The sequence below is a fragment of the Haemaphysalis longicornis genome, unplaced genomic scaffold (assembly GCF_048455015.1).
Source record: "Haemaphysalis longicornis isolate Haplotype H1 unplaced genomic scaffold, Haemaphysalis longicornis Haplotype H1 scaffold_3, whole genome shotgun sequence".
In the NCBI taxonomy this organism is placed as follows: domain Eukaryota; kingdom Metazoa; phylum Arthropoda; class Arachnida; order Ixodida; family Ixodidae; genus Haemaphysalis; species Haemaphysalis longicornis.
In genome coordinates this window covers 128461881-128485589 of record NW_027526335.1, presented here as the reverse complement: position 1 = coordinate 128485589, position 23709 = coordinate 128461881, and the positions used below count along the sequence as shown (strand labels likewise).

Genomic DNA, 23709 nt, shown 5'->3' with positions numbered 1-23709 from the left:
TGCAGCATATCACAATTACGCTGACGGCTCTTCGCTTTGTTTGGCAATCATAATATGCTAATGCTGTCGCGCTAATTAATGATGTCTTGACCCCCTAGTCGTATTTAAAGCAAAGGCCAGAACGTGCTCTGAACGTGCCTTCTCGGACACAGCTGAATTTGGATCCCCATTACTGGCCATTGCGTCATAACATGCTTGGATTAAAGATGCATTGATATATATTTCAGATAAATAAAAGGATAAATTTCACAGAAAAATACAAGTATTTCGACGGAATTTAGACAAGAACGTTGCCTGTTCGAAACATAACTTATAAAATTCTAGTAAAAAGACAGCATTGGAGCGAAGATACCGAATAAGTTGCATATACGATTGCGCTTGTTCCATTCCCTCGCAAAATTAGAAAGAATGTTTCTATTCTTATCTCTAATTAAAACTTGACCGGCTACGGACGCTTGTCACAACAGGCACGTGTGCTTGCCTATGCGGATCCTGGCCATGTGCAGCCGTTGCAGTCTTATCTTGATTCCCGCACTTTGGAGGCGAACGATGCGTCCCCGGAGCGTGAACTCGACGCGGGGCGAATGTGTGGGACGCACAAGCACCCCGCCAGCGCCTGGAAGCCGGTGCTCGAACTCGAGGTCGGCCTCAGCTACCGCCAGAGCCCAGCACGCCTGGCTCAGCACGCTGGCACACTGCTCGGGATCCGACAGCTGCGTGCAACATTTTATGGTATTTCTAAAGGTGATAGCCCTTCTTGGGCTACTTAAACGCAGAAATTTTTGTCTGTCTGTATGTCCGTCTGTCTGTCTGTCTGTCTATGACCGTATTCAGCCACCTGCCCAAAGGGAAACAGAAGCTGCGCAATAGTCTTATATACATCCAAATCTAAACGTCTAAGTCCGTTGTCAATGTTCATAGTTGTCAACATTCTTGAACAAGAACAAGATATTACGCAAATATAAGCAGAAAATCAATTCACAAGTGATATTTGCACTGTTCCTTCATTAAAAAATTATTGAGGCTTGGTTTTTGTGATAGCAAATAAAATACTACATCAACGGCAGAAAATCATCGCCTGCTGTTGCCCGCGCATATGTAGCTCCTGGCGGCATTTAAAAACTCAAGCGGCAAGAGTAGGAGTAGGGCATCAGGTTCAATAAACGTTTTATAGGGTCAGTCAGTCAGTCAGTTAAAACTTTATTTTTTGTAGGGTACCTCGATTCACGCCTGTCTCCACCGTATGGCCATAGAGATTCTTAGTAAGTATACTAGAGAGGAAACTGCGCCTGGTAAGCCATGTCGTCGGGGGGGTTCATGGGCAGACCTTCCTTTTTGGCTTGGGCTTGGTATGACAATTGGATTCTGAAGCGGTTTTGGGGGTTTGCTTTCTTCACTATGCATTAAGACGTTTACGAGCTACAAGGTAGCCGAAATCCTCCCTGTTCTGTGGTAGCCGGGTTCGGTGAAACAGCAGGCAGGGCGTGATCGTACCTGACGTTGCTCATGCCGCAGTCGAAGGACGTAGGACTGAGCGCGTAATATGCCGCCACGAAATTTGTAGCCCATGAAAAGAAGAAACAAAACGTACTTCGACGAAGACAAGATAGGACAGATACGGGCGCTTGTATGCGTCCTGTCTTGTCATCGTCCACGACTGTTTAACGCCACGTTTCCTTTTGGCTGTGGCTAGCGTTCCGTCCAGACGGAACGATATACTAGTGCTAAAGTTCCATCCAGACGGAACAGAGCGCTGCGGGTTATCCTTCCGTCCAGACGGAATACAACTGAGAGCTTAGAGTTCCGTCCAGACGGAGCAGGGGTGAAATTTCTACAGTTCCGTCCAGACGGAAGCAAAACCGGCTGATTAAACGTCATGCTCACTCCTCAGATTTGGTGTACATGTTGCGCCTCGGATAATGGCGCTAACGTACCGGGTTAGATTCCCCCCGGACAAACTTCTTTTTTTGCGTGGTTGTGCCAGCGCTTTGTAACGCCTAACTTCGTGTCCACTTTACAATTGACGTGGTGAGAGCAGTAAGCCTTGATTTTGCACTCAAACGGCCGCTCCGGTATACCGCTCACTAGAGCCAAGGCCGACGTATCCATCGCCAGAGTACCGATAATCTGTAGTTCGTAATGGCGATCACTAATTAACGGTTATTCTGTCTAGTCAATGAGCAGAAACGGTTTACACGGGCAGTTTCCCACGGTTAAGCGAACCGCGGTTAGACAAAACCGCAGTTTGCTGCGTTACACGACAGACGAAACTGCGGTTACCCCGCTAACCGTGGTTAATGCACCCGGAGCTTGGCCACCTCAGTTCGGTCACGCTAACCGCAGTTCCTGCAGCCGCAGTGCTCAAAATCACAGAAGTCAGTTTGGAAGCATGTGGCGGCGCATCAACGGAGGCGAAAAAAAAATTCACCTGGCGTTCGGAGGAGTCGAAGGTTCTCAAATAGCGGGCGCCCCAAAGCCCCCAAGAGGTGCTTGCGTCCTTTGCGTCGCTCCCGCAGTCAGCGCGACTGCCCGTCAGCAGCGACTCGTTTCCCGATCCACCCGATCAACTACGACAAAAGCCTTGCTAAATTTGTAAATTGCGGGCGTCGTTCGCCAAAGCAGGCAATCATGGTGCGTTTTCAGCACTCGGAAACGATCGGCGCGCACATCGGCCGTGCCCCCGCGCCTGCAAACATGCCGGCGCGCCTGCCCCAAGGAGGTTAAAGAAGATTGCAATTTTTTTAAATGCAGAGCATTTCAGTAACTCACGATGTCACCCGCGTTGACGTCCGTAGTCGTAGTCCGCACCTCTCCCCCTACACTATATAAAAAAATAATAGTATCCGGCGCCTGGTTTCGATCCCTCGACCCTGCGGGCGGAACGCAATGTACATGGTGCTCTACCCACTGCGCCACAAAGCCGACACGGAATGGGAGGCTACGAACGCGCTTTATATCCTTGACTCATTCAAACTACATCAAGAAGCTGCTGATACAACGCATTCACTACCACCAACTCCCCAAACACTAAACGTTAACGCAATACACCCACCCCCTATGCGCCGCATTTACTCTAGTCCCCCTCGCGGGGAGATGGGCCCAATTTTTTAACCTCCTTGGCCTGCCCACACGGCACTGAAAGCGGCTCGAACCGGCCTAGACCACGGAAGCAACAGCTTAGCGACGCTCTTCGAAATCAATCTGATCGCAGAAAAGAACTTCCACATGCGAGAAAGTGAATGTTAGTGTGGTGAAAAATTGCGCCCTCCTCCCCGCGAGGGGAACCCTGTGTAGATGCGACGCATCGTGGGGTTCACTTGGTGTTTCCGTTAGATTGATTCTGAAATCGCGTGAAACGGGTCGGGAACGCGTATGATTATTATGTTTTATGATTATTATTATGTTTTATTGGCCAATCTTGGTCAATCTCTCTAAGTGGTATGCTTGGGGCTACGCTTTCGCAACGACCTTTACTCCATCATTGTTGCTGTAAGTGGGAGCTTCTTTTCTTTTATTGCAAGTGTTAATCATTGCCCCATAATGCGTTGTATCAGTAGCATCTTGACGTAGTTTGAATGAGTCAAGGATATAAGGCGCGTTCGTAGCGTTTGATTCTGTATTTATGAAAATTCTCGCCAATAGGCTTCAAGGTGTGCTACATGAAATAGTAGGCCCTCATCAAACATGCGGCATACGAGGACGGTCCATATGCACCAACATTCGTAAGGCTAGGTGCGTGCTTGAGTGTAGTGACGCCACGCGAGTGCCTATCGCTATGCTTCAGCTCGACCTTGAAAAGGCATTTGACTGCGTGTCACATGAATTGTTGTTCAGTATTCTGGATCATATTGTTACGTAGAGGAATACGTGAAAATGAAGGTGTATTTCACACACACAAAGAAGCGAGCACAGCGTTGGACCTAGCCCGAACCTCTTCTTCCTCACAGCTGGGCCCTAGCACATGTCCGCAATGCTTGGGGCTATGTACTAACATTTCCTTCTTTAACTACTGACACACTGTAACATAACCCCCGGGGCAAAAAGCGCCGTCTCGGTGCTTCCTAGGGCGATGTTGTGGGAGGGCGATGGTACGGCTTGAGGCGGGAAACGTGGACAATGTCTGTTTTGCCGCTTCCAAGGTGGTAAGTTGGCGAAGGGGCGGCTTGGGAGATTTCGTAGGTGACTGGGGTCACTTGACGGACCACATGGTAGGGTCCCGTGTAAGGGAACAGCAGTTTTTCAGAGAGCCCCACGCGGCGGGACGGCGACCACAGAAGAACAAGAGACCCAGGTGAGAACTGCAGGTCTCGGTGGTGGGAATCGTAAAGCGCCTTTTGGGAAAACTGCGATGAGCAGAGGCGAGAGCGGGCAACTTGTCGAGCATGGTCGGCACGGTCAACTGCGGCTCGAGCATATTCCGAAGTTGGAACTGAAGGCGGCAAGAGAGTGTCCAGTGGCGAAACAGGCTCGCGACCGTAGAGCAGGTAAAAGGGAGAATACCCAGCGGTGTCGTGACGGGACGAATTGTACGCAAATGTAACGTACGGTAACGCCACGTCCCAATCACGATGGTCGTCGGAGACATACATTGAGAGCATGTCGGTAAGTGTTCTATTGAGTCTCTCAGTGAGACCATTCGTCTGAGGGTGGTAAGAAGTCGCGATCTTGTGTTGCGTTGAGGAAGCACGAAGAATATCGGCGACAACGCGAGACAAGAAATAGCGGCCCCGATCAGTAAGGAGCTGACGAGGAGCGCCATGATGAAGGATGACGTCTTGGAGAAGAAAATCAGCAACGTCAGAGGCACAGCTCGTGGGGAGAGCGCGTGTAATTGCATAACGTGTGGCGTAATCAGTGGCGACCGCGATCCACTTGTTGCCCGAACTAGATACCGGGAAAGGACCAAGGAGATCGACGCCTACACGAAACAATGGTTCGGTGGGTATGTCCACCGGTTGGAGAAGGCCTGCTGGGGATGTGGTAGGCTTTTTACGGCGTTGGCAGAGGTCGCAAGAGGCCACATAACGCCGTACGGAGCGATAAAGGCCTGGCCAGAAGTAGCGACGGCGCACACGGTCGTAGGTGCGGGAAACTCCGAGGTGACCTGCAGTGGGTACGTCATGGAGTTGCTGGAGAACGTCCGAGCGCAGACGTTCAGGAAGGACCGGAAGCAACTCTGGGCCCTCGGGGCGGATGTTGTAGCGATAGAGGACCCCATTGCGCAACTTAAAGAGGCGCAGTGAAGGGTCATGGGAGCCAGAGTTGAGACGGTCCATAATTGCGCTGAGAGATGGATCGCGGCGCTGCTCGTCCCCAAGGCGTAACAAATCCGTTATTGCGAGCACACTACTTGGGTTTCTCGAAACAGCAAGGTCGGGGTTGTCAACCGGGTAACGGGACAGGCAATCGGCGTCTTGATGCAAGCGGCCGGACTTATAAACTATGGTGTACGAATACTCCTGCAGACGCAGAGCCCAGCGACCTAGGCGTCCTGTAGGATCTTTCAGAGAAGAAAGCCAACAGAGCGCGTGGTGGTCGGTTATCACCGAAAAGGGGCGTGCATACAGATACGGGCGAAATTTTGCTACAGCCCACACCAGTGCCAAGCACTCCCTCTCCGTGATTGAGTAGTTCTGCTCAGCGGACGTCAGGAGGCGGCTGGCGTATGCAATAACACGGTCTCTACCGTTCTGTCGCTGGGCGAGGATAGCGCCAATGCCATGTCCGCTAGCGTCAGTCCGTACTTCGGTGGCGGCAGTGGGATCGAACTGGGCCAGGATAGGGGAAGTGGTGAGAGCGGATATCAATTTAGAAAACGCTTCTGCTTGAGATGCACCCCAATGGAACTCAGCGTCCTTTTTAAGAAGGTCTGTCAGAGGGCGCGCAATGTCAGCAAACCCCCGTATAAAACGCCGGAAGTACGAGCATAGGCCAATAAAACTGCGGACGTCCTTGGATGAGCGAGGTTCGGGGAATTGCTTGACTGCGCGTACTTTGTCAGGGTCGGGTTGAACCCCGTTATTGCCAACAAGATGGCCAAGGATGGTTATCTGGCGGCGGCCAAAGCGACATTTTTTTTAGTTCAGCTGGAGGCCCGCACGTCGAAATATTCTGAGGATGTCTGAAAGGTGCTGAAGATGCGTTTCAAAAGAGGGTGAAAACACTATCACATCGTCCAGGTAGCATAAGCATGTTGACCATTTGAAACCGCGAAGAAGAGAGTCCATCATTCGCTCGAACGTTGCGGGAGCATTGCATAGTCCGAACGGCATTACTTTGAACTGGTAAAGGCCGTCTGGTGTGACGAAAGCGGTCTTCTCGCGGTCCAACTCATCGACAGCTATCTGCCAGTAGCCAGATCGAAGGTCAATAGAAGAGAAATATTTAGCACCGTGTAGAGAGTCGAGAGCATCGTCAATCCTGGGTAGGGGGTAGACGTCTTTTTTTGTAATGTGATTAAGGTGCCGGTAATCAACGCAGAATCGCCAGGTGCCGTCTTTCTTTTTTACCAGCACCACTGGTGAGGCCCAGGGGCTGCACGAAGGCTCGATAATATCCTTGGAGAGCATCTTGTCAACTTCGGCTTGGATGACGTCCCGTTCAGCGCGAGATACCCGATACGGGCGCCTGTGGATGGGGATGGCGTCACCGGTGTCGATTCGATGAGTCACGAGGCTAGTTGGACCCAGCACTGGATTGTCCAAGTCGAAGATGTCACCATACGAGGCCAAGAGCTCAAGCAGAAGGTGTATCTGATCTGGGGAAAGGTCAGGGCTAATCATAGCGTCGAATTGAGTGGTGGGCGGAGGTGTAGCGGACGAAGTGGGCGGATGGGATATGGGGTTTACGGTAAAAGCGGAAATATGGAAATCGGAGACCGGACAAACAGTAGCGACAGTCATTCCTTGCGGAAGAACCTGGGTGTGGAATGCGAAGTTCAGGAAAGACAAGGAGACGTGGTTCTGCTGTATGGAGACAATAGTATGGGGAAGGGCGACGTTTCGGGTGAGTAGAACGTCAAGGACGGGCGCAACAACGTAGTCTCCATCGGGGACGGGCATGCTTGAAGAGAGAGGGACATAAGTAGCGGCTTGAGGCGGCAGGCGAACGTGCTCACCAGAGCGTAAGTGGAGGAAAGGTGGCGCGTGGTCGTCGAAGGAAAGTGGGAGCTCAAGTCGAAGCAGACCCGTCGAACAGTCGATTAGGGCAGAATGGTCTGAGAGGAAATCACGGCCGAGAATGACGTCATGAGGGCATTTGTCCAGAACAAAGAACATAACAGTGACGGGGTGTCCAGCTATGCTCACTCGGGCGGTGCACATACCCGCGACAGCCGAAGTTCCTCCGTCAGCAACGCGAACGTGCGAAAGGGCAGGGGTGAGTACCTTGCGGAGGCGAGAGCGCAGGTGTGCACTCATGACGGAGATGTGGGCACCAGTGTCGATTAGGGCATTAACAGGGACTCCATCAATTTCAACTGCTAGCAAATTATCTTCAGTCGGCAACGTCAAGAGAGGGTTTGCGGGGTCGGTCGTTGATGCAGCGTCACCTCCGGGAGCTGCATCAGCTAGTTTCCCGGAGATGAACGGCGAGAGTAGTGCGGCGAAAGTCGGCGAGGTTCCGGAGAGCGAGACGGGCGACGGCGTGGGGAGGTTGTACTCTCCGGTGGAGCATCTGCTGGTAATTGGGTCTCAAGGTGGGGCTGCGAGCGATAGTAGGTTGGGCGGTGTCCATCGTTGCGGCGGGAGTCGTCCCAAAAGGTACTCCTGGAGGGCCAGCGGTTCCGACAGTAGCGCGCGACGTGCCCAACCCGCCTGCACGTGAAACAAATCGGCCTGTCATCCGGAGTTCTCCATTCAGCGGGGTTTCGATAGCGCGTAGGGCCGTACACATTGCGTGGTCCGGGTGGGGCATAACTGCGGCGGATAGCAGGAGTTACGGCGCATACTGGCTGGAAGCCCATGTTGGTTATTTCGTCACGAACGACAGCTTGAATGAGCGAAATGGCTGGAACAGGGCTGGTGACGGCATGGGGCATAGTTTCGGCAGGAGCTGTCGCTTCAAGTTCTCGGCGTACTATCTTTTGGACGGTGTGCTCTAGGGCGTCGCGGTAAGAAGGCGCGGGCGAAAACGACTGAGGGTCTGGTGCGTCGCAAGAAGAAGTAGCAGCGGTGTTGGGCAGCCGTTGGAACTGCTGCGTGATGCGCCGACTCTTCGCATGCTCGAAGCGCCGGCATTCTTTCAGGATAGCATCGACTGTCGTACAGTCCTTGCATATTAGCAAGTGAAATGCGTCGTCAGCTATTCCTTTGAGCACATGCCCGACCTTGTCCTGCTCGTTCATGCTCGCATCGACCTTACGGCAGAGAGCCAGAACGTCGTGGATGTAGGCGACGTACGGCTCGGTCGACGTTTGGGCACGGGAGGCAAGTTCACTTTTTGCGCGTAACTGGTGGGCGACAGGGTTGCCGAACTCTTCCAAAAGCTTGGCTTTACAATCGTCCCAGCTGGTGAGCGTGGATTCATTTGTCTCATACCAAGTGAGGGCCGTACCTCTGAAGCAGCAAGGGAGGTTGGCGAGCATGATAGTGGGGTCCCAACGGTTGTGGGTGCTGATCCGCTCGTAGTCCTTGATCCAATCTTCGACGTCAACGTTGTCAGTGCCGGTGAAGAAACCAGGCTCGCGGGGCTGAGTAACGACGACCAGCGGGGTCGCCGACTCGCTGGGCGGAGCCATGGTGGCAGAGTGAATATGACGCCCGCTGCGGAGTAACGTGATGAATGGTCACGAAGCCTCGAGGATTTGAGCGGCAAGACGAGAGGTAAGGGATGTCGGGCAACCTCCACCAAGATGTTACGTAGAGGAATACGTGAAAATGAAGGTGTATTTCACACACACAAAGAAGCGAGCACCGCGTTGGACCTAGCCCGAACCTCTTCTTCCTCACAGCTGGGCCCTAGCACATGTCCGCAATGCTTGGGGCTATGTACTAACATTTCCTTCTTTAACTACTGACACACTGTAACAATATTAATGTTGGTTCTGTTATCAATGAGGGGGTGGCGCTCGCGTACCGGAATTGCAGTACGCGGTTGATTGTGAACACGCCATTGGGAGCGCCCATTAACGTGCAACGCTCTGTGCGCCAGGGCTGCCCGCTCAGTCCACTTTTGTTCTGCATTTACATTGAGACGTTATGTTTGCGAGTTTTAAAAGATGTTGATATACGGGGGTTCCGCCTGCACTAGTCAGAAGTCAAGATTGTGGCGTATGCAGACGACATTGCTGTTCTCTGCGAAGACAAGTTAAGTATTATGAGAGTAGTGGACATAACAAAGCTATTTAGTGCAGTTACCGGGAGCTCGGTTAATTGGGGAAAGTGCCTAGGGTTTTGGCACGGCGAATGGCTGTCAATCCCCGGCACTTTAGCCAACGTCAGCTGGGTAACGACCCCAGTGAAGTACCTCAGTGCCCCTTTGCAGTTCTATAAGGACAGTGAGCCGTATTGGCGTGAACAAACCCAGGAGATTCGCGCAAAGGCGGATAAGTGGAAGGGGGCTTTTTTGTCAACATTTGCTAGGGCAACGGTGTGCAACTTGTTTTTCATTTGTAAATTGTGGTATGTAATGCAGGTACTGCATTGCTCTCGTGCGAATGTGCAAAAGCTGCATCGGGTGTTTGCGGTTTTTCTGTGGGACTCAACCTGGGAGAGGTGCAGCCGCACCAACCTGTTTAGGAGAGTGAAAGAGGGGGGACTGGGGCTGGCGCATTTATTTGTGCGCCAGCTGGTCAACAGATTTCTTTTCTTAAGGGATGTAAGAGACCCCTTTCTTCGAACAGTACGTCAACTAAGGCTGGGCAGGGTACTTCCTGACTATGTTGTCACCACCGAGTACCTGTCGGGGGGTATTTTTGGATTTTTGAAAGAAGTAGTTGGGAGTGTGAACTTTTTGAGTGCACGTTTCTCTAAAGATTATTTAAGCACAGTGAAGCGGAAAACCCTGTACAATGATATTGTGGATGTTGTCTTCCCTGTGCCATTGTACAGAGCTATGTACTGTGGAGGACCCGGCCAGGATGTGCTCAAAAGGGTGAAAAGAATGCAAGTACAGCCTGGAGTGAAGTTTTTTTCTTTCGGCTACACACGGGAACATTATTAGTCCGGACGTTTATGGAAGAAAGGGTTTTTTTTGTGCCATGGGGGACATATTTCTTTAACTGCAAATCGTCGGAGACGATAGACCACGTTTTTTTGCATTGTTGGGAGGGCGTATATTTTTGGGATGTTTTACAGAGGGCACTTTGCAAAGACTTCCCGCTAAACCCTCATGGCATACGGTATCTCTCCGTAGACAAAGAGGGTGGAATGCCTTATGACTTAGTCATGGCGCTGGGCCTCCACAGCATATGGCGCTCACGCACAGCAAGACTGTACAATGACGTTGATGCCCGTTCCGCAAAGCAGTACTTCAGAGAAAGTGTAGATCGTTCTGTGGAGGTAATTAAATTTCAAGAGGTATCGCCTGTGTGGCTGCCAAAGATAGAGCAGCTTACGTCATTGAAAGAGATTTAAAAGACATCACTAGGCCTAAGTCGGGCCCGCTTCACTACGTTTTTGTGGTATATCATTTACGCTATTGATCTGTGATGTGTTGTGAATTGTCGAATCCAGGTAATAAAGAAAAAAAAAGGGTTTTGTGGCGCAGTGGGAAGAGCGCCATGTACCTCGCGTTCCGCCCACAGGGTCGTGGGATCGAAACCGGGCGCCGCTAACTATTATTTTTTTTATAGTGTAGGGGGAGGGGTGTGGACGGACAACAACGCCGTATGGAGGGACAAGGCAAGTGAATGAGATGCAGCCGCATCTAAAATTGTGCTATGGATTGCAATTCGCAGTTGTAGAGATAGCGGCGATCAAATATTCACCGCGACGATAAGCCTAAAGTTCCCAACACCGAGCAGACGCGAGAAAACCTAGCCGGTTGCGAGCTGTTGTGGAAGCCCCTCAACTAAATCTCGCCGCGCGCGAGTGCGTTGCATTTGGGTCTGAAGCGACTGTTTTAACAATATTTCCTTTTTTTCGACACTGCTTCTCTTTTGTTTTTTATCGTGAAGTTAAAAGTGTGTTAATTTTTTTTTGTTACGCTCACAACCAAGTGACCGTGGTCACCACAATTAAAATTTCGCGTGTAACAGCCAAAACCGCAGTTTGCGATAACCGCAGTTAAAGTCTAATAACCACGGTTAAACTTCACTACGGTTACTTCCGCTGAGTAACTCTAACTCCGTCAAACGAAACTCCAAGCCGCTACCTCGACCACGCCCGCTTCACAACAAGCAGCGAGAGCAGTCTTTCTTGATATTTACCCAGCCGAACGAACCGTTTTCGCTCATTGACTAGCCAGAATAACTATTAATTAGTGATCACCATTACGAACAACAGTTGATCGGAAGTATGGCGATGGATACGTCGGCCTTGGCTCTAGTGAGCGGTAGCGGAGCGGCCGTTTGAGTGCAAAATCAACGCCTACTGCTCTCACCGCGTCAATTCACCGCGTCAATTCACCGCGAAGTTATCTGTTACAACACACTGGCGCAAGCACGCAAAAAAAAAAAATAAAGTACGTGAGGCTCAACTTCTACACCAAATCTGAAAACTGAACATGGCGTCTAATCAGCCGGTTTTGCTTCCGTCTTGACCGAACTGTATAAATTTTCACACATTCCGTCTGGACGGAAGGATAACCCGCAGTGCTCCGTTCCGTCTGGACGGAACTTTAGCACTTGTATATAGTTCCGTCTGGACGAAACGCTAGCCACAGCCTTTCTTTTTTCTTGTTAAACTAGCTGGCGGTGGGTGCACTGGTTCACCGCGAAGGCAACGTTTTCATAGGCACGCTCAAAAAACTTTCCAAACTCTTCAAACAGCTTATTATTTGAAATAATGGTAAAATTAATAAAATCAGAGTCCCTAATGAGCCCCCCCCCCCACCTCCCCCCAAATATTAACATTGTTCGTAACTGCAACCTTGGCCTGCGGAATAGCACGCACAACCGTTCCGGCAAAAATACGCTTTACTTCCTTTTTCGTTATGTTTAAAACAGCCTGTTTGTTTTCCACTTACATAATTGCACACCATTCTCCGCATTTTTGTGGCACTTGGGGTCACTAAACTTGGGGTCACTAAAACGTTTCAATCTAAGCAAACGATGAAACTGAGGCGAGCGCATGATATAATGGCGCTCCATGACGACACAGACGGCCTTGATGTGAGCCGCATAGACGCTAGCGCCAGATTCCTCTCTTGTGTATATTGTAATAAACTCTATGCGTACGGCAGCGCTGGCATCGAGGCACCCTACTTGGAGGAGTGGAACGCGGCAAATTTAAATTGACTTGATCAAACCTCCAGCGTGTTTACCCTGGTGCGAACGCGACGGAAGAGGAACAGCATGAGACGTGAGCGGGAAAGCGAAGAGGGGCATTTACTTGGCAGGGGCGGCAGTCCACTATCGCCTTTCGTCGACATTTGCAAGGAAACAAGCAGATACGCGGCCATTTTTTTTAGAAACGCACAATTAATATTTTTTCACATGTTGCTTTAAGCACGGTTCAATTATGTTCTGATAAAGAATTCAAGAGGCTCGGAAGAACTTGTAGACGAGTTGGTGAACCTTAACGGAATGTGTAAATTGCGCTAAAACCTGACAACCACTCAGAAGAGGACCCAAGGACAGGCGCTGAATTGCAAATAATAATCGATAGAAGAACACCCGAGTGAATACAGGAGGAAGATCACTGCGCTCGCCCAAAAGAATAAGTAAGATAACAAAATATATTGGAGAGAAAAAAGTTTTATATCCTTTTTACAAATTTCCTCAAACTTCGTGTCACTGAAATAGCGTTTGGTAACGGCCGCATGGTAAATAAGTATACCTCCACTACGTTATCGTATCTATGCTAGATTTATGAAGTTATTTGTATTAAACTGCAAATAAAAATTGAAGGAATTCCTTTTACTGTTTATTTAGGGTATAGTTTATGTAAACCATGTTCGTTTTCTTTAATTACATTTCCTGTGACCATTGCACTTTCCAGAGTAATAAAGTTGCTAAATTATTGGATACAGGTGTTTGATTTCTGAACAATAATTGTATTTCAAAGTTTATTGTGACTTGAGCAAAGCCTAGAGCTTCGGAATGAATTGACGAATCGGGGAAAAGCTGTGACAATAAATCTTTGTCGCAAAAGTGCGCTAAAACGGTGTGATCTCGATGTACACGTACGCATTACACCCTTCCCTATATATGTTTCTGAGGGCAGAGAGAATAGAATGATGATTTTAAAATTCGTTGTATTCGGCACAGCCCTTGGCCTTTATATATTCATTCGCACAATTCTACCGTCAAAGGTGATAGCAGGTTGTGTTGTTGCTGATTGTCAAGTGCCGTTTTTTCTCTTACTACTTGTAAAATAGCTCCTGTTAAGTACTTTTCTAACCAGAATCTTGTGGAATGTCTTCCAGGGGTACCAAGGTAGAATGCACGCGCGGCATTTCATGTACACTCCTTCGCAGAAAAAAAAAGGTGTCTTCTAAGCAAGAAAATGTTCAGTAATTAGGTGCTCTTTCACATGGCTCATATCCGCATAGAAGAAAAAAAAGGTGATCACTCCACAAACACGGTATTTTATTAACTACAAGCGGCTCGGTAGTAAAATAAAACCAAGCTCTATAGGAATTAGTACTATGAAGTCGGGCAATCCTGCCAACCGTTTGCACAGAAAGGTTTATCCAACGAGATTAGCTTTTATTAACGTGAATGCATACAGTGTGGCGGTACCGAATATATGCATCTGGTAAATGAATCGACATGTTTACACAACATTGCGATGCACTTAATATCGTCTGAGTCGGCCCTAAATATTCCTGGCCCTACCCCGAGTCTTACTGAGTCTCCCCAGGGCCATAGCTCACCTTGTAGCTGGGCAGCGGGAGCCAGCCTGGCTGCATCTGGGTCACGAGGTAGTCGCCCTCCTGTTGCAGGTCTTGCACAGAAACATTCGCTTAAAAACGCGACGAACACTTAAAGGCGCCATGCTGTACGCTTATTTTTTTACATCCTAATCCTGTTAACACATGGGACTTGGGAGAGATAACGGCGCTGCAACCAGATTACACCCACCGTGTTAATTAGCAAACCACACAAATTCAGTTTTCAAACCCATGCTGCAAATATCCAGGGCAGTCGAACCACGTTCAGTGGAACCACATCCATTGGTGTTTTGTGGCTTTTCGTGAAGGGTGACGTAGGAGCTAAACGATTGATTGATTGATTGATTGATTGATTGATTGATTGATTGATTGATTGATTGATTGATTGATTGATTGATTGATTGATTGATTGATTGATTGATTGATTGATTGATTGATTGATTGATTGATTGAAGGGTTTTAACGCGACTCGCTACACAGGCCATAAGGTGCGCCGTAGTGGCGGCTCCGGAATAATTTAGACTCGCTGGAGATAATTAACGTGCGCCGAAATCTCGAGCAAACCGGCGTTTTTGCTTTCACCTCCATCAGAAAAGCGGGCGCCGCGGCCAGCATACGAAAACGCTTCCTTGGGCGCAGCAGCACAACGCCATAGCCACTGAGCCACCAAGGTGGGTTAAACAATTCAGATTGAGGGGATGAAGGTAATGTTTTAAAATTTAACAAAAAAAAGTGGACTCAGTTTTTCCGCTTGACGAGTAAAAAATTTTCATAAGATTGCATAAGTTCTTGTATGTATGGTGACTCTGATATTTTATGTAAACATCAGTGCTCCAATTTTTCCTTTTTGCAACAAGTCTACCTTCTGTCGTAGACATGTCTGCCGGCCATAAAAGCAAGATCAAACGCTCTAAGCCAACTTACGTCTGTGCGTTTTGCTTCCATGGTCACCTTACGCACGCCTGCAGAGCGAGCGAGCAGGTGAGAGAAAGAGAATAACTTTATTTCCTCCTTGTGGATTTCCCCTAAATTTGGTCAATAACTTTATTTCTGGCGAGGCTCAGTCCTAGCGTGAAATAAAGTTATTCTCTGGCTCTGCTCACAACCGCTCTGCAACCGCTCTGCAACCGCTCTGCTTGAATCCAATCTCTAGGAAAGCAGCTTGCTCGCCATGCGGAGCGGTTGCGAATTACTTGCTCTTGTTGAATGCACATCGCCGTGGTACTGGGCCCCGCTAATACGGCGTAAAATGCCTTAAACTGCTTGCCTCCCCGTGATTCGGTTTTATATGCCCTGTTTTACTAACATACATACTTCTATACGGTGCTCGTCATGCCACAGTATATATTTACACCTTTATAGGGCAAAAGGGCTGAAACGTAGTTAAGAGAGTAATCTTCGAACTAAAGGTAAATAAAAATAAAATAACCAGCGCTGAAAAAACAGGGGTCTTCAAACTCCATCCTCCCAATGTTTCTGTAATAAAAGTATTGGTTTAAATTTATCGGTTTTTGAACGATGAAACTAGTGAAAACATGAAAAGAAATAAAATGTATACATTTGCAAATACATTTATTACCAGACTATTTATTTAATCCTTTCAAATCCCCTCGAGGTGTGTGTGGTGCTACGGATGTTGCATTGTATTCGGTACCCTGCCGCTGTTGAAGTGTGATTTTGTTGCGAATATACCTCCTGTTAATAAGTCATGTCACCTGTCAGCTATGACATCCACTACAAAATAATTAATCCCGGCTTTGAATAAAAAGGGCCAAATGTGTGTGTAATCCTGAACCTCCTGAAAAAGGGAATAACACCTAAAAATGATGTAACCAGCCGACAATTAAAAGAAATTCGGCCACCTTCGCAATTGAGATGCTGAAACTTAGAAAACAGCGCAGCTGGTGGTTTTCACTACCTTTAACTAGGCTTTTCATAGGCATGCCCCTTTCGTGAGAGAAACATGATTGAAAAGCGTAGCTTTCTCCATGCAAACTTAGTTAAATCAAAGTCCACAATCCACCCTCTTAATGTTCAAAATCTCCCCTACCAAAGTCCACTCGAACTCAGCCAAAGTCCAAAGCCCACACCCGCTCAACCAACCAAAAATAAATGCTGCGCGTCCCTAAGGCGATGATAGCGCAATCGTACAGATGGCACTTTCATAACGCAAGAGAACCAGTTGCGGTCCCAATCATGGGGAGCATTTTTTCGTGTTGTTGTTGTAGTTGAGGAGTGTACTCTCAATACCTGCCCGTGGGCGTCTTATTTCCTCCCCACTTTCGCTCATTTTCTTAAACTGCACTGCCGTAAAAGAACGGTGTTTCCGCCCATTTGCGCTCTAACCGTGTTTGAGATACAAATGATATTGTTACCCGTCGGTGCTGTGAGTGATGGGGACGAAGACGACGGACGTTTTTGGGCTCTTGAAGGAAGACAAAGGTCCTGTCAGAAGGTCCTGTCATGGCATAACCCGTGCTCTCCCTACTAGCTGCGCCACCGACGTTGCAAACGTTCTGCTCAACTACGTTATTCTCATCCACGGAGCCCTTAAGCAGCTGCTTACTGATCGTGGCCGCTACTTCCTTTCCAAAGTGATCGATGACATTCTCCGCTCGTGCTCGATTAAACATAAATTGGCAACCGCTTAACATCCCCAGACAAATTGCTTAACGGAACGACTCAATCAAACCCTGACAAACATGTTATCTATGTACGTCTCCCCCACCACCGTGATTGGGACGTTTCTCTGCCGTACGTAACCTTCGCGTACAGTTCCTCTTGCCACCACACTGCGAGGTATACCCCGTTTTACCTGCTCGACGGTCGACACCCCAATGTGCCATTATACACTTTGGTTCCATCTGCTGGAGTCAGTAGTATTAACTCTATGATCTGCTGCAAGCCCCACTGAACATGCCCGCGACACCATCGCCAAGGCCGACGCGGCTCGTCAGATTGCACGCACCCGTCTCACGACATCCCAGGCCTCCAGCAAGCTTCGCTACGATAAGGACCGTTCCGCAGCCAAATTTCCCCCAGGTACCATCGTGCTTTTGTGGACACCTACGCGTCATGTGGGCCTCTCAGCTAAACTCGTTGCTCGCTACACTGACCCTTATCGAGTCGTGCGCCAAGTCACTGACGTGACTTATAAGATATCACCACTACAGCGCTCTCCCGCACAGCCACCAACAGACATTGTGCATGTCGTCTGGTTGAAGCGCTATCTTTGCCCCAGCCTAACAGCTGTTTAAAGGCGCCGGGACGGCGCCATCGGCCCGGGGGGGTTATGTTACCCGTCGGTATTGTGAGTGATGATGACGAAGACGAGGGACGTTTTGGGGCTCTTGAAGAAAGACGAAGGTCCTGTCAGATTCCAGCCTGCGTTGCTATCTACAGTAAATACTGAGAATAGGGTGAATACATTGTGCTTCCTCTTTTACCTTCGTAACAATATCAAACACCAGAAAGCTCTTTCAACAGTAGCAAAAAAAAAAAGGCTCGCCGATCCACCTTGAGAAGGAGGTTGGAAAGCGAAGCTGTAAACGACACCCACGACGATTACTCATGGGACGTCACTGGGATTCACACACGTGGCTCTATAAAGAGTGAAACCAGAGACAAGTAAAATGCACTTAACCACACCCGTTACTCCTTCAAAGATATTGAATGATCCGTGAATGGTGGTTGGTTGAGTCGTATCGGTGAAGCCGGGAGTGGGAACTCTTTTCGTATTTAATGAAAGGAAGCTCAAAACAGATTTACGAGCGCCGCCGTCCGTTCGATAATCCTACGATCACTTCCTGAGACGCAGCATTTACGCACCGTCACCGAGAAGACTGCGGTTGGCGCTGCAGGCAAATTTCGCATTAAAGAGTAAAGTAATCGTCAGTAATTTTGTTATTTTTTATTCCTAATGGGAATTGGATATGGCGATACTGTTCCCTCACAGGTGAACTTTTTTTCTGTTTGGATTGCTTACTGGGAATAAATTCACGGTTTTAATTTGATTCTTTAGAGCGTTCTATATTGGTGCACTGCTGCAGCGAATATTGATTGAAATGATTACCTCTTTAATAACTCAGCGAGGGTCCCGGTACAATCACTGATATAGGGGCCGCTGTCGGTAGGGTTATTATTTTCGCAATCCTCTTCACAAAATACTTTAATTTGATCAAAAATTCCAGTAAAAAGACCGTGTGCGTGAGAGTGTGTGTGTGTGTGTCCCCTCTGTAAGCGCGTGTGTGTGTGCCTCGGTTTTCTTGTGTGCCTGCGTGTGTTTGTATTCGTTAGGGCTTGTGTGTCTGCTGTGTGCATGCATGTCTGTCCCTCTGTGTGTGTGTGGGCGCGCGTGTGTCTCTCCATATGTATGTGTATGTGTACAGATGCATGCGTGCTCGGCTGTGTGTGTGTGTGTGTGTGTGCCTGTGTGTGTGCATGTGTGCGTGCGTGTGTGTATGTCTGTGTAAGCGCTTGCGTGCGTGCTTGTGTCTGTGTGTGTCTCTGTGCATGCGAATGAGTGCCTGTGTGTGCGGCGGCATGTGCGTGTGTCGGTGAGCGTGTGTCTGTGTGCGTACATGCAGCATGTGTGTCGGTGTGTGTGCGTGCATGCGTTTGTATGTGTGTCTGTGTGTGTGCGTGTGTCCTTTTATGTCTGCGTGCACGTGCGTTTGTGTATGCGGGTGTGCATACAGGAGTGGTCGTGTCTGTATAGGTCTTTGTTAATGCGTGTGTGTGTGTGTGTGTGTGTGCACGTGCGTGTGTGTCCGTGTGTGCCTCTATGTGACTGCATGGGTGAGTGTGTGTCTGTGTGTGTCTGTGTGGGTGTGTGTGTTTGTTTATGCGGGCGAGCGTGTGTTTCCCTATGTGTGCATGCGTCCGTGCATCTGCCTTTGTGTACGTCTCTGCAATTGTGTTGCTGCGTGCTTGTATCTGTGTGCGTGTCTCTGTCGGTGCGTGTGTGTGATTGTATGCGTCCGTGCGAGCGTGTTTGCGTGCATGTGCGTGTCTGCGTGTGTATGAGCGCGTGTGTTTTCCTGAGTGCATGTACGTGTGTCAACGTGTACGGGCATAACTGTATTTGTGTGCATACATGCACGCCTGTGTGTGTCGGTGCGTGGGCGTGCGTGAATGCGCGTGTCTTTGTAAGTGTGTGCTTGTTTGCGCGTGCCGTGTCTGTGTGTGCGTGCGTTCGTGCGTGCGTGTGTATGTCTGTGAGTGTACGCTGCAATGTTTGTTTCGGAGTTGGATTTATTCCCGTCGTTGTGCATTGTAAAACTAATAAAATCCCCAGGTAAAGTAAACGCGCGCTAAAGTCACTGCAGCCATACGCCAACAAACATTTGGCGGCCACCACACATAGGTGGAATTAACCCAAACGTAAGCTTTACGCTTGTGCTTTTACAGTTACATCATCGAATGCATCTTTTTACGGCAACCGTACATTTTTTTTTTTTTTTTTGTCGACGCAAACGTCCCGGGAAAGAAATGTGATTCACGTTGACCGTCATGTTTACACTCGCGGTTTCCACAGCCGAGACTCTCCTGCTGGCCAGAACGGTGTTAAGACGCCACCGGCTCGAAGCGCCGAAAACGCGGTAAGTGCATAAACTGGGGTTAGCTGTCGCTAGTCGTTTCCAGGGCCCGCGGGAGCGATACCTGAAGGACGGCGGTCTCTCGTATAATCTCCCGTGTGCACCCAATAACTCCCACCTCCACCAATCGGTGGCCTCCTCGGGCCTACGCGCGCCGTACCCTGTGGCCGTACTCTGAGGCAAGGTAGAACCCAGCGCGCACCCCAGCAGGAAGCAGCAGCACCAGCCACCGAAAAGCAGGGAGAAGGGCCAAACAAAGGTTCGCTCTTAAATTTCTCAAATATAATGAATGCGTCGGTAGGACCAGTACTTTCTGCTATACGGTCAGCAACTAAGCGTCCTCACCTTCCCATGACGGGCCATCAGTCGTCGTTTGATACTCCTTTTGACAGCGGAGCCGTGCGTCCCACAGCAGCTTCGGGTACTTGTCTCGTACCAGGCTCGTTCTGTGGATAGACGGATGCATCAGGAAATGAACTTCGCAGTAGGGAGATGTAGGTATTGCCTATCTGGATAGCGCCAGAAGAAAATTAAACTGTGAAGGCATGAATCCGTCTCTGAGAATAAAACTAGCGTCGAATAGAAACACAAGGTACGTACTACACAAGGCGCGTCGTCTTGTTGTAATCAGTGTTGCAATTGTTTACCTCACGCCAAGGGCTATTAGCGTAGCCAGAAATATATTTTTGGTGTGCCATACGCCACCCAGACGGTAAAAAAATATAAAGAAAACAAGCGGCGCCAGACGAACAAACACTGTGCCATTTTTCTGCATACATACATTTCAAGGGGTGTTCTGACCCCGAAACACCTACCCTGGTTACGCCCCTGATGAGGGAAGTGCCTACCTGGGGGATGACTAGATCCGCCTCCCTGACTACTCAATCACAACTAAGGCATGTAAGCGCTCGCCGTCAGAAGTATACCAAATCCGTAATCAAGGGAGAAAGAGAGAGAAACTTTATTGCGTGTCCGGCAGAGTGAATTAGGCCGTGGGGGTCGGCCCCGATCCCGGGTGGGTCGAGCCCGTAATGGCGTAATCAAGCGACTCTCCTGGGGCCGACTAAGTCGCCGAACCTTGGTTGCAAGTGTGATGTTTCCAGTTCCGATATTCCGGCGTTCTAGCGGTGGGCAACATGAACTCAGTAAAGGGGAAACATGCCTCGTCATTCCGGTTCTCTCATCGCAGTTCCTTTACGGGTACGCCGTCTTCACCCTCACTCGCAATTCGTATGTCTGTCTGCCGTAGTTCTGGAGTCCTGTGTATTGTGCTAACATTGCTTACTGCGTACTTCACAAAACGTTCACGGTTGTTGTTTTTTTTTTGACATTTCACAAGTAATATTGTACACTGGACTCGCGATAATTCACGAGGGGACGTCAGGGTTTTGTTTGAATTAGCTGAAGTTTGAATTATTAGAAGCTCTCATAAATGGGTCTCTCGGCATCACACGAACTTGTGTCGTAATGAAAGACTCACATATATTTAATAACACAACACTCACACACAATACTAATGTGCTATTTACACTTTGAAAAAAAAAAAGTCGCGAATGGATGACTGCTTTCTCATTCCATGAGAGTTCAAAAGGAAAGTTTTAAATGGCAGAATTTTTTTTCTTTCTTTGTTTCTCCTCAATATACACGCGGATGCCGACGCGCGCGGTTTCGCTTTTTCACGTGTATGGAGGTAACCAGCTTTGTTGGGGATTGATTGATTTGTTGATTCTCCGGGGTTTAACGCGCCGCTACTACACAAGCAATGAGAGGTGCCCTACTGAAAAACTCCGGATTAATTTTGACCCCTTGGGTATCTTTAACGTGCGCCGAAATGTCAAACATACAGGCGTTTTCGCTTTTCGCCTCTATTAGAGTAGCGGCCGCCGCGGCTGGGAAGCGAGTCCTCGTCCTTGGACTTAGCAACACAACGCCATCGACACTCAGACACCGCGGCGGGTCTGGTTCATTTGTGATCGTTAGTAGTATAAGAACGCAAAACCGCCCCTAGAAGCGGAAAATTCGGCAGATATTTTCCAAGAAGGACAAGCTTAGGGAGTATACCAGTTTGCATAAATAGGATTTAAAATATATTGAAACATAGCTGGAACCACAATTTCGAAATTTGTTTGAATTACCCGAAAGTTTGAATTATCCAAGTTTGTATTATCGCAAGTCTACTGTATATAATATTGTTTTTGAGTGTTGGTTCATATTTAGAAAATTATACTCATATAGATTAGTCCCTTATAGTGCGCCACTTCGGATGCGCTCAGTATCAGTGCGCTGCATAGCCTCGGGCGAAGGTTTCGATTGGATGCAATTTATTGGGGCAGCACCGTATGATAGCAGATTTCAGCGGACACCGAATAGTGGCACTAATGCCGCACTTTAAGCGAAGAGGTCATTTTGCTGAAACGTACTTGTTGCTAGCATTTTAATACGGCTATAATTACAATGCTCAAATTACTCATGAGTTTACGAATGCCTTCGCATTAAAATGAAGCGCAAGATTAGGAGTTGGAACACAAATCCGGCTTTAAAGTAAACATAATAGGTTGGAGGGAACCGGGACAGAGCAGCTGACAGCGTTGGCTCTTTAACAGGACATTCACTTGTCTTGCGCAGCTTGTCTTGAGAGCTTCATACAGACAGTGGGCGCGTATAAGCGTGCGTCGGCGTGCAAGCAAGTGTGTGTGCGCGTTTGCGTATAGGTGCCGGTGGGATTTTTTGTTGGTGGAATGTGTGTGTGTGGTGCGGTGTGATAAGATGTGTAGGAGCGGGTGAAATCCAATGTCTGCTCACTTGGTGCCGAGAAAGAATGCCGAGGTGCGGTTGTCGACGTTGTTCTTCAGATTGCCCAGCTCCCTGCGAAATAAATGGAGAGAATTAATGAGTGTAAGAATTCAGGCAGCGAACACTGCGGTACGGAACGTTAGAACTTTTGTAAGCTCGTGTTTTAACGCAAAAATTCTTTCACTCCGGCTGTAGGCTGACAAAACGCCTCGTTCTGTTCCTGTGTTGTAGCGCCAAGCTCATATTCAAACTATGTTCATTGCGAAAGAAGTGTTCAGAAAAGCAGGCCAAACGTGGAAAAAAGACCACACACGGAAATGGTTTGTCTGAAGCCCTTTGGAAGGTCATGTCTATTAAAAGCTGCGTGAAGTCAGACAGCAGATGGGATACTTCGAAAATGCGTTTGATCCTGCGCAACCCCGCTCAAATTTCGGTTTGTTGTCCCCGTGTCAAGCAGTTCACAAACATACGAGGCAGGCCAGTCTGCTCAGGACGAAGTCCAGGAACACAGTAAAAAAAATGGCTGCGGCTTAGCTCGGCTAGGCCTGAATATGCAAGCGAAAGCATGCAAAAGTATTTGCCAACCGAGCGATATGGCTGCGGCTTAGCTTGGCTAGGCCTGAATATGCAAGCGAAAGCAGACAAAAGTATTTGCCAACCGAACGATATGGCTGGTCGAAAGTTCGCTACGTCGAGAATACATTACCATCGTTTCGTCAGTTCCCGAATACGCCATGGAAATCTGAAGCTAGGCGTCTATTGTCACCTGTAAAGCCCATCGTTGTCGTCTTTCCGCATCCTTTCTCCCGACGCTTAGCTATCCGAAGTTCCAATTATTCACTCGTATCCGCCTCCCGCTTTGCGCGCTCGTTCTCACGTTTCCGCTTAAACGTATTAGCAAGGCGAGCGAAGTCATCAGGATGTCCGACGTAGCAGGCGGCTGTCGGTGCTCTGGCGGGCAATTGGATTTATCAGTGATAGTGGCAGACTGAATGATTATCCTTCGCCAAGCGCATCTTCAGCACCCCACACATTCGTCTTCACGTGATGTGTGTCCTTCTGCCGAGCGAGGAAGTCGCGTCTTTTCAACTTGCCGACACGTGCCGCTAGTTGCCGGCGTCATGCAGGCGCCTATTGGCCGGCACTAGTTTCCCTAGCCGGCACCATATGAATCGCTGCAGGGAGATGTGGGCTGGGAATCATTTTAAGTTTGAGGAGCTCAGAGCAAAATATGTTTTGAGGGGAGCTTTAGAGCAAGTAATCTGCGTAGGTGGACAGCTAAATGTTTTGAGTAACCCATAAATGAAAAGCGTGGACACGCAGT

General features: G+C 48.8%; 1 protein-coding gene across 1 annotated transcript; it reads right to left on the bottom strand.

Annotated features, from left to right (window-relative positions):
* Window positions 1–458: 458 nt before the first annotated feature.
* Window positions 459–23443, bottom strand: LOC144175427 (serine/threonine-protein kinase haspin-like). The gene is made up of 5 exons (XM_077704506.1): window positions 23152–23443; window positions 22395–22457; window positions 19938–20038; window positions 13978–14048; window positions 459–713 (listed from the first exon to the last, which is right to left on the bottom strand). The coding sequence occupies exons 1-5, from the start codon at window positions 23181–23183 to the stop codon at window positions 459–461; spliced, it is 522 nt and encodes a 173-aa protein (XP_077560632.1). The 5' UTR covers window positions 23184–23443.
* Between the last annotated feature and the right edge of the window lie 266 nt (window positions 23444–23709).